Raw genomic sequence first — 17,883 nt, forward strand, 5'->3', positions numbered from 1 at the left:
TGACAGGGTCTCCTGTAAATCTAGCTTGTTTTTAAGAAGTGGAGTGCGGCAGTTTGTTGTAACAAAACAATCGACTCGAATATAGTTTTGGAGGGAGAATTTCTAGGTGACAGAAGGAAAAGGAACAGCTTTGACCCTGTGCAGGAATGTCCGACTCAGGCTCTCCAGCCTGTCTCTGCTGGGAGCACCACTGGGAGAATTTGGTTGTGGGAGTAGAAATGCTCTCTTTGAGCCACAGCCTGCAGCATTCAGCTGGGAGTGTTTGGCTCAGCCCCATCATTGCAGCAAAGCCATAAGGGAACATCACATCCAAAACTGCTTTTCAAAGACAGAAGTGATTCTGTCTGAGCCAGGGTGTTCTGGGTGTCCGCGGCTCATCCCTCCTGAGCTGCAGGGTGAGATGGGATTGGTCTTGTTTTTCTGCTTTTTCTCCTGAACTGAGAGCATCTCAGGAGAAAGAAGGTAGGAACTCAGATGGCTTTGCTGGAAAGTGGGAGCATGTGTAAGGAAGATCTCGTTTCCCACTGTGCACAGTTAGCAAGATATGTGAGAGACTTTTGAAAAGAAAAGCCAAGAATCAGTTAATAGACTGACGATTCTCTGTGCCAGTCCAAGTTACGGCAGCCAGTGACTGCTGTAGCTTATACCAGCTGATGATGGTTCCTCTGGGACTGTAGACTGACTAGGAAACGCCCACACAGTCTCCCCCATCACATCCCTTTCTAGTGAATCCTCTGCATCACTGATCTTCAGGGAGGAAATGTAGAAGCAAAAGATTTATTGACGTTTTGCTCTTCCTTTCTGCTTACTGAGCAACACAGAGCAAGATCAGTCAGGATCCTTTGACTCTTCAGAATTAAGAGGTCAAAACCACTTTTGCCTCTTGGATAACACAGGAGGATTTGGGGTTTTTTACCTGAAATTTGACACCTGTAGCTTACCCTAAAATTCTTCCATTCTCTCACTGTTAGGTTGTCCAGCTGCACTGGGAAGATCATGGATTTCTTTTCATATTTTTTTGGAGAATATTTTTACTGTGGAGTCTTAGCCTGACAATCAAACTTCTGTTTATTTTAACAGACACTAATTTTTGTCATTTTGGTTAATGGTTATCTAGCCTGCAGAAGTTTTCTTTGTGAACTTCAGAATATGCCCTGCTCCAGATATGTGGAATAAGCTGAAAGGAACATCAGCCCCCCAAAGCTGCAGAAATCACCTTGGCAGAGAAAAATGCCTCAAGAATGCATAGAAAGTGCTTGTTTTCTTGTGTTTGCAAGGAAGGAATGTTTTCAGGGCTTCAGGGCTTAGGAACATTCAGGCATGAGTCACAGTAACCACATGGAAGGGCCACTAGTTTGTAGCTCTCTTGGTGATTGTTGTCTGCAGTTTTTTCCTACAGAAATCAGCTCCATAAAAGCAGATGAAAACCTAATGTGTTTACAATTTGCAGAGATTCCCAACTGAGAAAGCTTACTTCATTGCTAAAGAAGTAGCGACCACAGAACGAACATACCTGAAGGACCTTGAAGTCATCACATCGGTATGTTTACTTAAGCATTACTCATGAAACATGTGAACCTCTAGTCAGCAGTAGTATTTCATCTGCTCCACTTAACATCTTAGCTGTTCCATGCTACTTTTATATTCTGCACTGTAGGTTCTCTGCAGTGCATAGGAGTACAGCTCTAGGGAGGAAATAACACAAGAAGCAGAAAGTAGAGATTTGCACTGTGGTTAGTAACATGCACTACAAAACTATATCAGGTTGAAGCACTCTGGGACACAGTTCAGTTATAATTTCTTGCTCTCATACTTTGTGGTTGTAATTACAAAAAACGCCTGTGGGTTTTGAATGACTTCTCTTAAAACTGAAGTAGCTCCCTAGGGGAACATATAAATGCTTTCTCCTGGCTTAAATGCCCTCCATTTAACATTAACTACTGTGGTGTACCTATTTGAATTATTCTGATTTTTCAGTAAGTGAAACTGTCTGTTAAACGAGTCATTAATCCGTAGCATCTGATCAGAGTGTGACTGTTAAAATCACCAAGGCAAATACGTGCCCTCTGTGCATACACACCACAAGTCTTGTTTAACTTCCAAGAATAATGTGTGCAGGATTTGGCCTTAAATAACAATTGTCTGTAAAGGCGCAGTGGATCCAAAACATCTCATGGCGTTTCAGCGGGGCTGCTGGCTCCAGACCTCCCAGCTTTTTAATTGCCTAGTGTGTGAAACTCTGTGAGGTGCATTGCCACCCCTTGCACTGAGCATTGTGGTAAGGAGGGCATGCTGAAGGGAAAAGTCTGTTGGTACCAGCTGGGAAACAGGGAGAGACACCTTCTCCCCAGCTTCTTGTCTGTTACAGGGCCCACGTGGCAGATGCAGTCTGACGCCAGCTTAGACATAGCCAACATAGGCTGGAGCAGCATGGTTGTCACAGGCAGTAAGATAGCTGTGGCTCCACTGCTTACTTATCCTGGCTTTCTGGGAAGGCAGGACAATGAGGGAAGAGGCCACGTTCTGTGAGACAGTGGTCATTGCTGCAGTCTCAACAGCAGATATGCTGTTTTCATCTTCTATTTCACCTGGTGGCTGCAGAAACGAAGTTTTACCTCTTCAGAGCTAAACTCCCATTTCCCACCCTGACCTTTATTCTTGTGGTAGGCAAATCTGAATTTGCTGAGTCACCAAAAGGCATACAACTGGCTCTAAGCTAATCATCAGGCCCATCAGCTGTTCCCCACAGATGTCTGGCCCAGGAGGCCACCAAGAGTGCACAGGTAGCCAGCATCATTGGAAAAGGTAGAAGGAACAAGTGCCATGTGTGAATTTCGAGACTTGGTGGGTGTGAAGTTCTTCAACCTTAGCTCTGCTCAGTGCAGAGATGAAACAGGGGAGAGGGAGGCCTGGGAGGGGTCTCTCTTTATCCCAGGTCTGGGTCAGCTCCAGCTGGTGCAGTGTCAATCAAGACCAGGGTCCCAACAGCCTTCTAGGCACTGCTGGAAGTCAACCATAGACAGCTGGAACCCCTCAGGGCAGCGAGGAGGGAGTAGTGTTATCATGTTGAAGATAATAGTGTGTGCCACCTTGGCAAACCCCCTAGTCCTATGGCTTTACATCACCCAAAAGTCTATTAGGGTGAAATAAAGAGAATATGGAACAAAACTGAGCAGGAGCCTGTTGCAGTCTTAACAGTGTTTGGCACTGACCCTCCTATTTTCTGCTACTAGCATCTTATCTTGGAAGTGCAAAGTACTGCCCTTTTACTCGTTCACTTTGCAAAGTGCATGATGTTCTCTATCTGCACACAGTGACATGAGGTTGAGTGCTTACTGCACCAACTCCTGTCAAAGGGATTTCGGACAGAACTCAGCAAAAGAGAATGCGAAGTGTATTTTTTTGTTTTACTGGAATGTTTGCAAGTGTTGCAAGTATTGCAGTACTCTTTCTCTTGCACCTACAGCGTTTGCAAATTCAGTTTGTATTGACCAGCCAGCTTGGGCTTGAAAAGAATTTTCAAGATTTCATCAGTGATGGCAAAGGGGAAGGGAATTTCTTTTTTAACTATGCAGGGCCTGACAGCTGGTAAGAGCACCAGTTCAGCATGTAGGACTGTCAGGGGTAGCCGGGGTTGTATTCCTAGTGCCAGCTAAATAAGGTCCTTAGTCGGTTAGGTATATAAAGACAGCAAATGATCATACCTGCTGCATTCCATGCCCCGATAATTTTGCTTCTTTTTTCTTTGTAGTGGTTTCAGAGTGCAGTGAGTAAAGAGGATTGCATGCCCGAATCACTGAGAAATCTCATTTTCTCCAACTTCGAACCTTTGCACAAATTTCACACTGGTTTTCTCAAGGAAATTGAGCAGAGACTTGCTCTGTGGTAAGATTGTTGCTTCTTATTTAGCTGTGTTATTTCATGCAGTTTAGCATTTTTGCATTCCCTTTTTGCTAACTCTTTCTAATCTACTGTAGTGATTCATCTGTGGAAGTGACAGATGTTGGTTATTAACAGACTGGGTATACTGAATCATGCTTTGTTCATGTTTACTCGACAAACTGTGTTGTTCAGATATCTCAGTCAGGTACAGACCTATGCAAATGAGATCATAATTCTGGATGAAGCTTTCCCTTGCCAAATGTTAGTGTTTCTATATGGCAGCTCTTCTGAAAAACATGCTGCAAGCAAGGCTTATCAGTAATAAAGAGGGAGCAGTGAAAGACCAAGACCTATGTTTTGTCAAATAGGTGTAGGCTGGGGAGGGATTTCAGAGACCAGCTTCTCATTCTGCAGCACTGCAGCTTGGACACTCTCAGGGTCTACAGTGCACTCTACAAATTGACACGCTGTTGGAAGAGGACACTGGGCTTAAAAATTATCTATCCTTAGCATAACAGTGACAGTAAAACATGGCATTTTTGTGAAATAGCTACGAACTGAGTAATTCTTTCCTGGCAGGACTCCTAACTCAGTTCATTTGACCACTGATATCTGATCAGAGGCAGCACACAGAAGCCCTCTCCTTGCGCTGATTAGACCTGTCTGGACTAGACTGTCTTGCTCTGTGTAGGCATTTTTTTGTAGTTTATCTCTGGTGCTGGGAGCCCAGCTTTTCCTTCCTGGTTAGAAAAGTGGCAATAGAAAATCATGTGAAAGCAGAGCAGGCAGACCTGATGAGTCCTAATCAGTTTAATGCCTCTCTAACTAATAAATCAAAAGCAAATCACAGTCTTAGCATATGTGAGTTTAGCTCTTGTGATGTGGTGAACGAGGACATTGAATTAGAGCATGACACATTGAAGACTAGCGCTACACAAACCCACCCTGCATAGTTCCAGAATTACCAGGTATTTTCTGGGGAGAGGGGAATGTGATACTACCTCCTAGAGCTGAAATCCTCACCCAGGACCCTATGGCTGATGGTTGACATAAGGTTATTCCTAAGGCAATGTTCTCCCCAGCAACTCTGCCTGTATCTCCCTTTTTTTCCTTGAGCTGCCACTGTTTTAATCCAGTCGGGAGTCTTACTGGTGTTTGCTTTCCAGTAAGGAGCATTTATTGCAGCAACTTCAAGAAGACTCTTTCAAATGTTATAAAATAGTGACTGTTTCTCCAACCATGGTGTAGGATTAACAGTAGTTGGGGTTAATCCCCAGCTGGCTGGGGTTCAGGGTGATTGGTGAGAAAAGGAAAATTTTTACAGTGAGTAAAAGGCAAGTTCTGCTCTCCATCAGACCAGTCTAATCTAGTGAGCTGGCTGGGTGCTGATTCCTGGGGCATGTGTTGAAGTAGAGATTCCCCCTATATCTTTCTAGTTGCTGGTGGAATTACAGGTGGATGCCAATCTTCTGTTCAGGTGTGATGTTTTTTAAAGCTTGGATGATGCTGCAGTAACATCCTGTTGTGGAAAGGTGGCAATGTAGTAAGTGGTGGGAGGTATGTTAAAAGAAAAAAATAAGATTGTTTAGGCTTTGAGACTTTCCATAATTTTATTTTGTTTCTCCAAGTTAGCTCTTTTTAGAGCTGAGTAAGCCTTTTGTTTTCCAGCTTTTCCTTCTGTGCCAAGGCTATGGTTTCACAGAGCAGTAAGCCTCAGTTTAAGACTCCTAATATTGTATTTAAATTGCACTACTCTGTGATATAAATTGCTGATCTGCTACAAAGTTACTTCGCAATCCAAATTTGTTCAAAAATATTCTGCTGAGGTAACTGTGTCCCAGCTGGGCGCATCGTTCTGACTTTGACAGCTCAGCTATTGCATGTCCTTCCAGTTAGCGTAAAGCCACTGGGAATTCTCTGTTGGCTGCTCTGATTCATTTGACGGAAATGCAGTCACGTTCTTGCCCCTGGTCTGCATCCATTTTGCAACCAACAGCATGGGTTTACCTAATGTAAAACCACTGTTGCAGACAGTGTTTGTTTTTCAAGTTCTGGAAGATTTGAATATGTGCCTTAGGAAGGGAGGTGGATTTGCTGGCAGGTGTTATTTTGGAGGTGTTGGTGTTTTTATATAATGCCACAGATGCCAAGATAAGCTGCAAGCAATAAACTCTATCCTATAGAGATTACTGTTTAATTAAACGGTGACTGACAAAAACAAACAGCCCCTCAGCATGTAGAAGAAGCTGATGGCAGTGTGGAAGGGAATTTCTTCAGCAGTGTGGTCAAGGTCACTTAGCCAGATGTCTGTACTGCCATGATTGTACCTATGTCTTTGGCCCCAGGTGGTTTTAAGCTAGTGGGCTTTGGCTGTGTTCACCACCGCAGAGCAGAGTGCTGCCCAGCCGCTGCATCAGCTGCGTAGCTCCTCGTGGGCCTGGCTGTGGCAGTGGCACTTCTGCAGGCAGGTGCAGGCAGGATTCAAGCGACTCATTTCAATCTGACTCTTCTGTGTCCAGGCAGGTGGAGGTGGCAGGAAGGTGGGACGCTTGTCCTGAGACATGAGCACGCTCTGCATTTGTCAGAGGGTGGCTTGTCCTACAAAAAAAGGGCCTTTGAATAGAAGGGTTGTGGACTTCATCAAGCTACTGGATGTGTTGTGGGAGCTTGTCTGAGAGGAAGAGCCTCCCACGCCCAGTCATCTGTGTTCTCCTAGCGGGTGGGATGCTTGGTTTCATCAACTTAAAGTGCAGTTCAGCCTGCTTGCTCTGCTTAGGCATTGGTATGTATGTCTAAGGTTTGTTTCAAACCTATGTGCTGCATCTTGGAAGCCCTTACAGGACGCCATTCCCTGGACTCTTAGGACTTGAATCGTGTTGAAGCTGATGCTCTGCAAAAGAGCTGTGAGGAGAGCAAGGCCAGGGGAGGATCACGCGTAACAATTGTTAGACGGCTCTGTGCTTTTAATTTTTTAAACATCTATAGACTTTTAGTATTTGGCTCAAAGAACCTCAGATTGTGCACATTATTAAAAGCATTTCTGGCTTGCTCGCAGGCTTCTGAACTGTTTGAATCTTCCATCAGAGGCAAGCTGTTTGCTGCTGAACATCTTAAGGGCTGGTATCCTTTTGACCCCATTATAGATTCTGGCAGGTCCGATTTGTTTCTTTACACAATTCACCCATTTTTCTCTTTAGTACTGCATTTCCTAAGAGCATTACATCTCAGTGTCTAGTGCATAGTGAAAAAGTTTTTAACAAGACATGAATTGATGCTGACATCAATAGCCAACTGCAGAATATAGGAAGTTGCTGCATTTTTCACAGCCAGAGTTTGTTTCTGGCCATGAAACTGAGCAGATTTGCACTGTTTTATTGCACAGCATCCTAAGATTGGTCACACCATGCTCTGGTCGATGTTTCTGCCCTGCCTGTGCTGTTGCTGGGTCAGTGAAGCAGCCCAGGAATCCCATCGGTTGCCCCAATTGTGCTCAGCCCTCCGTTCACAAGACTGACCACATTCCTGGGACCAAGTGAAAATACCCGACTAGAGGCCCTGTGGTTCAAGGAGAGGAAGGATGACCTTTGGTGGATGCAGGCAGGCAGCAGTAGGGCATGGGGCTCTGCCCTCTCACACAGCAAGGGAGGAGGATGTAAAAAGAGCAGGAAGCTGCCTGGGGTGGGAAAAGGAACAGTGCATGTCAGGGTGTCCTGTTAGCAAGGGCTGGGAGAGGTGCGCCCTGCACCTGGGCACCCAGGTTCTGGTCCTGGCTACCAGGGCTCATCTAGGTTGCTCCTCAGCAAGGCTTTAGGCTCAAGGCCAGGACTTCCCAACCCTTTCTGCTGGGAGGAAGTATGGGAGGAGCATCTAAGTAACTTAAAGCTGGCTCCTATTTCCCAGGGCCTAAGAGTTTTTATGGCAAGGAGGAAGAGGTGTGGGCAGTGCAGGCAGAGCATGACATGCTCCATTAACATCTGGCCAGTTGAATCTGAGAAGTCAGTTAGGTTTTGCTCCTTCATTTATCTAAGCTGTTAAATAGGCTATTCATTTGGGCTACAAGCACCATTTTCCAGCCAAAAAAAATTGAGCTCATCTTCCCACACCCCTTTAAATGTTTGTATTGCAAGTTTCCAAAAGTTTCTGTAAATTCTGCTGGAAATTGGCAAATGGAGAACCATAAATTTTCCCCCTTGGTGGACCACTAAGCACTGCAGAGAGCAATGCTAGGGCAAGCCAGGATAGCCATTTCTGTCCTAGGAAGCCTTATCAGGTAGTGTGAGTCTGTGTTTTGGGCCTTACCCCTGTGCTAGGAAAAAAAAGTGTTAAGTACTTTCCAGAAATGCAGACAGACTTACCTCCTCCTCCCAGGGAAACCAGTAATTCAACTCCCAGTCCACAGGCACTTCTGAGGAAAGCTGCTACTCAGTACTGTCAGATGTGGCTGGGAAACGTGGGACTGATAATTTGCACAAAAAAGCTCTTACATCTTAGCATATGAAAGGAGAAGGCTCAATTAGGATTCATGGAAGCCAGTTTGAAAACCTGTAATAGAAACCACTCAGTGAGGTATAGGAAGATGAGCTAAACGTTGATTTATTAACCATTTTCTGTTTGGGAAGTAGTACTTGAAGTCAGGAAGAACAGCCTGATAAACAGTTTATATAAACAAGACAGCAGTCCTTATCTGCCTTCTCAAATGCACGAGTGCTGGCGATTCAGCTGGTTCTGTGTGCCTGATGAAAAGGACAGTTTCAAAAGTATATTTGTCCTAGGTACAGAAATGAAGTATGTATTTGTAGTATAAACCTCAGCACCACGCAGTGTGGATTCCTGAGGCAAAGGCATTAACAGGGGCTTGGTGCCAGTGAACTGTGCTCGCTTTTGGGAGGGCAGTTTGAATTGCTGAAGTCACTTTCGGGTGCTTCTGGGAACTAAAACCATACTACACCCAAACGAATTTGAAAGGATGGGAGAGAAAATGGCTTGTCCAGGATCCATTATTCACACCCAGAGCCACATTACATTCATCTCTGCGGCTCTCCCAGGCAGGGCGCGCCCAGGATCGCTTCCGAGGAGGTGCCATGGTATAAGAGGTTGTTGTGTTTCCAGTATGTTTCCATGGGATGGTGCTACTTGCTCTGATCTCTTACTGTTTAAAAGCATTACTGATACATGCTTGCTGTGAATGGGTTTCTCCCACAACAGGGGTAGCCAGCCCAAAGTCTTTAAATGTGTGCATGCTCCCCAGTGGCTTGGTGGGACTCTGGGAAGCTCTGGTGGCTTTAGCAGTACCTTGTTTATGCTCTGAGCTGCATCTCTTGCACCACTTACTGCCGGGAAGGACAGCTGCAGCAACAGCTGGAATCGGCAGGGCTACTAGACGCACTGTGTGATAGCAGGGTGTGAGCAAGGAAGAGGGTGTTTTGCTTTTATCGACTCTTCCTTTCCAGTAACAAAATGCTCCTCTTATTTAAAAGGCAGTTGTAACGGGGAATGTTCAAGTTGTTTCTTAATATTAGAGCTTTAGTTAATAATACTCTTAAAAAGTCAAAAGTATCTTAAGTGCTCAAAGACAAGCTATAGCGTCCAGGAGGGAGATGCTGTTCCTGAGCATGTAACAGAGGGTCACACACTGTAAATATTATTTGCTGCAATTGATTTTTTTTTTCGCTGCCATTGGAGGCCTGCAATCAAAGTTTTTTATGTTCACATGGGAAAAAAAACCATCTCTGTTGAGATACCTTTTTCTCCTTCTTTGCCTTCCCACCATCCCCATCAAATTTCTGTTCCTTCTACTACAATTCCTGGATGATTGAGGGATCGTATGGGCTGACTTGAGTTTTCTTTCCATCATTTTCAAATGATGTACACCGAGAAGTTTGTGTAATTTGAAAACCCAGCATAGCAGCTTGCATAGTCCCTGTTTGAGCTGGTGGCCTTTTGTAGTAATATATAAAGTAATGTCTGAGTTTCTTATCAGGTGAAAAAAATCCTCCTCCTCCTCTTCGCTTGCAATTGTACACTTTCATTGCTGTAAAAAGGAAGGAACTATTTGGAGAAAAATTGGAACTGAGCTCATTATAGAATATCTCCACTATTAGTAGAATCATAGAATCTCCACTATTCAGCATGTTTTTCAGTGGCTGTAGACCTCCCTACACAATATCAGTAGAGTGATGGCACATTCTGTGTGGGGAAACCAGCTTCTACATCTTCCTTGGAGCTGGGGGTCATAAATCAGCTCCTGATGAAAATTTGTAAGAACCTAGTCCCTTGTCGCTGGCAGATAGATACCATGTTCAAACAGTGACCCGTGAAAACAAGGAGTAAGAAGAACAATTTAGCCATCGATGCACAACAAATGAGGAGCTTCTTCAACCCTGCAGCAAGCTGAGTGTTGTTATTCAAAACATACACCACAGGGAGAGCTCTCTGCTGCTGCGCTTTGGGCTGTTGAAGCAGTAAGACGCCATCTGATGAGTCAGGTGTTTCAGTTTTATTTTCATATTCTGTGTATTTGGATGCTCTTTTCTTGGGGTCTCTTTTCTTCTTGTTTACTTGGGGTTTGCTTGTTGAGGAGCTGGGGAAGAGGGCAGGGGTTACTGTGGAGTGCCAGCAGAGAGCTGGGGTGGAGTGGAGGACGGGGTCCAGGAGGCAGATGTGAAGCCATCGTATTCCCCTATGCCTAGCTTCAGCTTTCCCTGCCCCTCTACTCCGCGTCGGAGCCTACACACGTATGCACCATCCCCGGTGGGGAAATCATCTCTGTTTCGAGAGACAGCGTTTGCATGGAAATAGAGAGCCAAAACAGGGAGAATGGCTGGAACAAGGAGCAATACCCAGCTGTCACATTTCTGAATTTTCCTAGGGTTTTATTTCTCCCAGTAATACGCATCTGCCTGTAGCACAGGTTATCTCTGTCAGCCTGGACTGAGGGCTCTGGTACGATTCAGCTCTCCACTGTTCAGCTAGCAGCTGGAGAAAGGCTGTTGCTTTTGGAGAACCCCCTTCTCTCCCTCTTTGTCACTTTGCCAAGATGCAGAGTAAGACTTGAAAGCCCTCAAACTGTTTAATAAAAAAAGCCTCAGACCAGTCTGTGGCCGAAGCCGATGAAGGGGAATGTTGCTGATGCTGTGCGTGTGACTGATGTGATGAGATGCTGTGCAAGCAGTCAGTGCTGGCTGCGCTGAAGAGGGGCCAGGGGGTCAACTCTTAGGAAATAAGGACCTGACTGTTCAGTGAACAACTGCACTAAATATTAGCAGAAGTTCACAAGGTCAGTGGAAGCATGACTTCAGTAGTCTTGGGGTCAGCCTTCGAGTAGCTAGCTAGTAGATAAGAGATTTGCAGCAAGTATTCTAGCCAACCTGTATTGTAGCCTTGAGAACAGAAAAGCAATTTCTATTTATAAATAGCAGTCTGTAATGATGTACTTAAATATTTATCTTGGCAGTAAATCAGAAAGGTACCAAACTGCTGAAGTCTATTAGATTAAATCAGATGTAGAGACATAAAAAAGAATCCAGGCAATGCCAGAGAGTTAGAGAATAACACATAAAGCAAGAATTCTTCTAGAGATAATTACCAAATACCATGTCATTTACTGGCAGCAGCAGAAATTCATCTGGCTTTGACATTTCTGGGATTGTGTGCAATGGCGCAGCGTGAACCATTTGGGATGGGATGCTACATGCTGGCTGCATGGGTGGAGGGCGGCTTTCCCTTGCTTCCTGCTGCTGTGGTGCTACTGCCTTGGACTTCAAATGGTTGTGGCTTTCTGACAGGGAGCACTTTGATATGCACCACTTTGAGCAGAGCTTTAGTGGCTGGAAAGTTTTATTTACAGCCTCTCAGAGGAAATTGCAGTGGGGAGAGCTGCTGGATGGCTAGGACGTGGGGGAAGGGAAAGGCAGGGAACAGCACAGGAGGGAGATGACTTGACAGACAGAGGCTTCCTGGAGAGAGAGATTGGACTTGTATCCTCAGGCAATGTGGAGACTGTAGTCTTCTAACATCTGTACATATCTCTGCTGTTCCTTGCAATATAGACCATTTCTTGGGCATCTTTTGACAACGGCAGTGTTTATACAATGTAGTGCATTTGCAAAACTGGCGATGCTAAATGGAGTTACCATTGATACAAGCCAACTTCCTACCACGGTGTAACCTTTGGATTCAGGAAAAACATAAAAAATCATATTGAGAACTGTATTTTTCTTGCTTAAATAGGCGTGTGAATGCCTGGGAGACTTAACACAATAAAAATAATTAAAGACAGCCTATGAAACTGGATATTGTTCAGATTAACATGGAGCAATCCATTGTTTATCAGCTGGGTCTCTTTGCCTGTGGAAGGGTAAAATAGGAGAAGTTACTGTGTAGTATTCATAAGCTGTGCCCTCCACATTTCCCAGTTAGAAAAGCATTGTCGTGGTTTAACCCCAGCTGGCAACCAAGCCCCACACAGCCACTCACACACTCCCCCCTGGTGGGATGGGGGAGAGAATCGGAAGGGTAAAAGAAAGTGAGAAAACTCATGGGTTGAGATAAAGACAGTTTAACAGGTAAAGCAAAAGCTGTGCACACAAGCAAAGCAAAACAAGGAATTCATTTGCTGCTTCCCGTGGGCAGGCAGGTGTTCAGCCATCTCCAGGAAAGCAGGGCTCCATCACGCGTAAGGGTTACTTGGGAAGACAAACGCCATCACTCCAAACATCCATCCCTTTCTTCTTCTTCCCCCAGCTTTATGTGCTGAGCATGACGTCATGTGGTGTGGGATACCCCTTTGGTCAGTTGGGGTCAGCTGTCCCAGCTGTGTCCCCTCCCAGCTCCTTGTGCACCCCCAGCCTGCTCGCTGGTGGGGTGGGGTGAGCAGCAGAAAAGGCCTTGACTGTGTGTAAGCCCTGCTCAGCAGTAACGAAAACATCCCTGTGTTATCAACACTGTTTCCAGCACAAATCCAAAACACAGCCCCATACTAGCTACTGTGAAGAAAATTAACTCTATCCCAGCCAAAACCAGCACAAGTATGCAGAGAGATTGCCCAGCATGATCATAACCATGTTTAACTTTACAAAACAAAATATATGTCTGAATGTGCATCTATTCATGTAATATTATGGAACTAAAAAAAAAAAAAATCTGTGTGTCTTACCTGTGAAAGTAACAACAGCTGCATCCTCTGTGATTTGGTGAGTGTGGGACCTCTCTGGCTAAATTGCTGGTACTAAGGAATGGAGAGATTCTCCACCTAGGTGTCCACTTATTCCTTCACTGCACACAGAATTTTCTTAAAACTGTGAACTACTGCAAGTAGGTAAAGAGCAATACGTCCATTTAGCGGTAACACAAAACAGAGGTTCTGTTATCCTTGAGTTAGAGCTTGATTATATTTCTGTCCTCTTCCAAGGCAGTGCATTTCTTTGGCTGGATTGCAGTTGCTCACACCAGCACTGGATCTGTCTCCCAATACTCAGATGTTGGAGTTGAACTGAATTTCAAAAATTGAGGACAGCACGTAAAAAGCCACGCTGCGGGAAACTGGGATGCAGTAGTAGAAGTTGGAAAGGGAAGGGGGACAGCGCTTCTCCCCACAACCCAACTAATCATTTTCTTTTAAAAACCTAACTTGGCTAGAACAGATCTGTAACGGTTATGTTCTTATAGTCATGATTTTTCCTCCTGTGTTTTCTAAAAGAAGTGTTTGGATTCAGTCAGAGTGTGGTATCCCTGCCTGTCTCACACATGGGTTTAGAAGCAGGAATATCTTTTTCATCAGGATCTGGGTTTCTCTCAAAGGGAGCACCCACCCAAGTGCAGCTGGCTGGGTGGGAGGGAGCAGTTTGCATATTTAATACCAAAAGTGACACACTGAAAGAAAATTCCTGCCGGCATGTAACACTTGAGTCAAACCCAGATGCTGGATGGATTTTTTTTTTTGTCCCACTGTCCCTTGCAGAAGCAGAAAGCTTTTCAGAGGAGGGGCACCGCAGGTCCTGTGCTGGGGTGCAGTCCTTGTTTCTGAACAGAATTATCCTGCCCTAAGTGCACATATTGTCATGGGATTTTGGTGTCTTCCTTTTTCTCAGGCCATTTCCAGCCTTCTCCGGTGTGTTTACAAGCACTAGCAATTTTCCTTAAAAGTCTAACCCTTCTGTTAAGTGCCTGCCCTCTCTGTTTTTAGGAGTGCAGGCCAGGCTGGGTGAAAGGCGTACTGTACCTGGGAATTACCTGTCATCAGGAAGAGTCCTCGCGCGCTCCCAAGCGGAGGAGCATGGGGGTCAGGACTTTTTAAAAAATGAGCTATTGAGTTCCTTTCTGTGCTTATAAGTGATTATGTGGTTTTATTGCATGACTGAAGTGTGTGATATTTCTGTTGCTGACAGGGAAGGCCGCTCTAATGCTCACATTAAAGGAGATTACCAAAGAATCGGAGATGTTATGCTAAAGAACATTCAGAGTATGAAGGTAGGAATGATCCTATAACTATTAAGCTTTGACATGGATTAACATTAGCGTGCTTTTCATTTTCATACGATGCTGCCTCTTGTGCTGCTTTTTGCCAGTTGTAATCAAGGCTTATGCTATAAAAACTTCCTGTGATGAAGTAGCAAGCGTTTGGTGAGCCCTGAGATTTCAGAACTGCAAGCTGCTTTTAAATTGTTCACCCCTTTCCCCAGTCCACTCTCCAAATATAGGAAGAACAAGCATAAAATTTCAGGAACATTTCATTTCCAGTTCTTTTTTCTTTCAAACAAGAAGGCAAAACATCGGAATTTGTAAAGCTGAAGAGTCTGTTCAAACACCAAGTGTGCCTACTTCTGCGTGCAAATATAAGTGTTAAGACATTGCAGGAGTAGTGACCGTAATCTGGATATTGATTTGATTTGGGAAATTTATATTTGTGCGTTATGGTGCCAAGTTAGATGAACGGTTTTTGAATAAATGTCAATTATTGCTTCTTATACCTTTAAAGCTAAAAGCAAAGATATATGTATGAAGTGTAAATCTAGGTGTAATGTTCAGCAGACTTCGCATCTGTTCTTAGTATGAACAGAGCAGTATTTCTGATGCTCTGTGTTACTGAACAAACAGCAAGGAAGGCAGGCATGGGAGCCTCTGAAAACCCTACCGACTTTTACAGTATGGATGAATAACACACAGCTCACCTTATTAAAGTAGATGTGCATCCAGGTCAGTGTGTGGCAAAACACGGCACTGCACCTTCGGCATGTGGATCTCAAAGTGCTTTCGAAACTAAATCTTCCCTTGATGATTGCCACTTCAGCATTCTGCAGTATTGTGGTTTAGCCCCAGCCAGCAACCAAGCCCCTCCCAACTGCTGGCACACTCCCCCCCCGGGGGGATGGGAGAGAGAATCAGAAGGGTAAAAGTGAGGACTCATGGGTTGAGATAAAGACAGTTTAATAGGCAAAGCAAAAGCCGTGCACACAAGCAAAGCAAAACAAGGAGTTCTTTCACTCCTTCCCTTGGGCAGGCAGGTGCTCAGCCGTCCCCAGGAAAGCAGGGCTCCATCACGTGTAACAGTTACTTGGGAAGACAAACACCATCACTCCAAACATCCTCCCTTCCTTCCTCTTCCCCCAGCTTTATGTGCTGAGCATGACATCATATGGTGTGGGATACCCCTTTGGTCAGTTGGGGTCAGCTGTCCCGGCTGTGTCCCCGCCCAGCTTCTCGGGCACCCAGCAGAGCATGAGGAGCTGATAAAGTCCTTGACTAGTGTAAGCGCTACCTAGCAGCAACTAAAACATCTCCGCATTATCAACACTGTTTTCAGCACAAATCCAAAACACAGCCCCACACTAGCTACTGTGAAGAAAATTATCCCAGCCAAAACCATGACGTGCAGTTAGTAAATGGAGCAGCCTTGAGTCCTTGGCTGGAGGAATGGGCAAGTTAATCTTTACAGCTCTCCTGAGATGTTAGTACTAGACTTTATCTTTCAGAAGGACAGAGAGAGACGAAGAGAGGTTAAATGAAATGCGGGTGATTATACAGCAAATCAGAAAAAGAGACTATAGAAATCTTGATTTATAGCCCCCGACACAGACAGCTGTGTCACCAATAAGGCAGCCTTAGCCTTTCTGCAGTGTACTTAGCTGGAACTGCTTTTTCCCTTCAAGACAGAATTCAGAAGCATTGTAAGAAATGCAAGAGGGACTTTTCTACCTCCATTCCTGCTCTCAAGAAATACACACCTTTTCACAAACAATTTTTGGAACCTCAGCTTCTGACAGACCTTGCTTCTGCTCTCAGTACCTTGCAACATTAAACTGTCTGTCCTTCACTGTCTGCAGGTCCTTCTGTGGCACTAGTTTAATGGCAGCATACAGTCCTCGCTGTAACTGAGACCTGTCAGTGTGTGTTCACCTTTGCCATTCTCCCTTTCCCATTAGAGGATTTTGTTCTCTTTGCTTTGAGAAGTGCCACTGCTGATAAGCACAGATTTTTGGAGGAAGGAAGCAAAGCCCAGCTGGACTTAAAGAACTGCACTGGAAACAATAAAGTTAGTTAAAACTCTGCATATTTATTATGAGACCTGTTAAAAGACCGGAAAACTGACACTCCTTGTTTAATTAACATAGGAAAGAGGTTACGAGCAAGTAATTAATAGGCAGCCTCTGTAGTAGTCCAGAGGGTCTGCTATTTCTTTGCGTGAGTTACAGGCTTGTGAAATGAATAGGCAGTGTATGGAGGAGGCGGCTTAGCTGTAGGGAAGGCGTGCTTCTGGTAAGGATGTCACAAATCATGGGGGAGAGGGGGTTGATTGGAAATGTGTCGAAAAGCATGAGCTTTAGATTATGCCAAACTGTCCTCTGAAGTCCATTGAGCATCGTATTCAGTTTCCTTTTGTTGCTGCCTAATATTCTACCATGTACTAGAATACTTCACTTGGCAGCCCAGAGAAGCTCTGTGCATCCTGAAGAACCAGTTTACCTTTTCTAAAACACAAGTGGAGCCGCTGTGTTAATTGTTTAAAAAAAACACTGCTGAATTGTTTTAAATGGGAATCATGAATGCCTGGGATAACTGGGACCTAAATGAAGTTACACATTTCATGCAAACCTCATTCACTTGCTGGTGCAAGTCTCCCCTGCTGCCAGTTGGATCATCTTAGAGAACGCGCTAAGGACAAGAGGACGTAATCCAGGGATGAAGAACTCTAACATATCCATTTCTGTCAGACAACTCAATTTTGCGTTTGTTCAGATTCCCAGGAGATGCAACTTCTCCCTAATAATAGAGGAGCAGAAGCTAGAAGTCCATTTGCCTGCATCTCAGTTCCCCAAAAGCACCCAAGGGAACTGGGGCAACTAAATCCCTTCATCCTTCTAGAAAATCCCATTTTGTTTCCTAGATCTGCATTTGCATTGTCTAGTTCCCCTGTTGCACCTGCTTGCGTGAGCTATGTTCATGTCATCTCCTTGCCCTTGGATTTCTCACTGATACCAGACTTAGTTCTGTTTACTCGTGTACTTTTGTTTTACAGGAGAATGCAGAGGGGGTGGGGGTGTGAACTTCAAATGAGTAATGCCATTTCTGCCTTTCAAGTGAATATCAGAGCCATTGTGTTGTACAGTGATATTTCTTTGCAAAATCCCACCTGCTGTGCTTGTTGGATTTTTTTACTGGAATAAGTTTGGGCTGAGTCATATCTCACTGTGATTGCTAATAGCTCTACCACATGCCCTGTCTTTCTTTGTGCCTATAAGCAACTGACAATTCACCTGTGGAAGCACAACGAGATTTTAATTGAGTTGGAGGATGGGATCAAGAACTCTCGCAAGCTGGAGACCTTTTGCAGGGATTTTGAGCTACAGAAAGTCTGCTACTTGCCTCTGAATACCTTCCTTCTCAGACCTTTACACAGGCTTATGCACTACAAGCAGATAATGGAGAGGCTTTGCAAACACTACCCACCAAGCCACATAGACTTCAGGGATTCAAGAGGTAAGTGAGAGAAAAGACACTAGTTCC

At 44.7% G+C, this 17,883-nt stretch overlaps 1 protein-coding gene across 9 annotated transcripts in view; it reads left to right on the forward strand.

The window, feature by feature from the left end:
* The window catches only part of FARP1 (FERM, ARH/RhoGEF and pleckstrin domain protein 1), a 225,672-nt gene that overhangs the window by 191,406 nt on the left and 16,383 nt on the right, over nucleotides 1-17,883 (forward strand). For all 9 annotated transcript variants that reach the window (XM_075089894.1, XM_075089873.1, XM_075089861.1 and 6 more), the window contains 4 exons: nucleotides 1,451-1,540; nucleotides 3,752-3,885; nucleotides 14,268-14,349; nucleotides 17,619-17,856. In XM_075089894.1, the coding sequence (XP_074945995.1) occupies nucleotides 1,451-1,540; nucleotides 3,752-3,885; nucleotides 14,268-14,349; nucleotides 17,619-17,856 (544 nt within the window). The remainder of the gene's footprint in view (nucleotides 1-1,450; nucleotides 1,541-3,751; nucleotides 3,886-14,267; nucleotides 14,350-17,618; nucleotides 17,857-17,883) is intronic.

This window comes from Phalacrocorax aristotelis, chromosome 1, assembly GCF_949628215.1.
Source record: "Phalacrocorax aristotelis chromosome 1, bGulAri2.1, whole genome shotgun sequence".
In the NCBI taxonomy this organism is placed as follows: domain Eukaryota; kingdom Metazoa; phylum Chordata; class Aves; order Suliformes; family Phalacrocoracidae; genus Phalacrocorax; species Phalacrocorax aristotelis.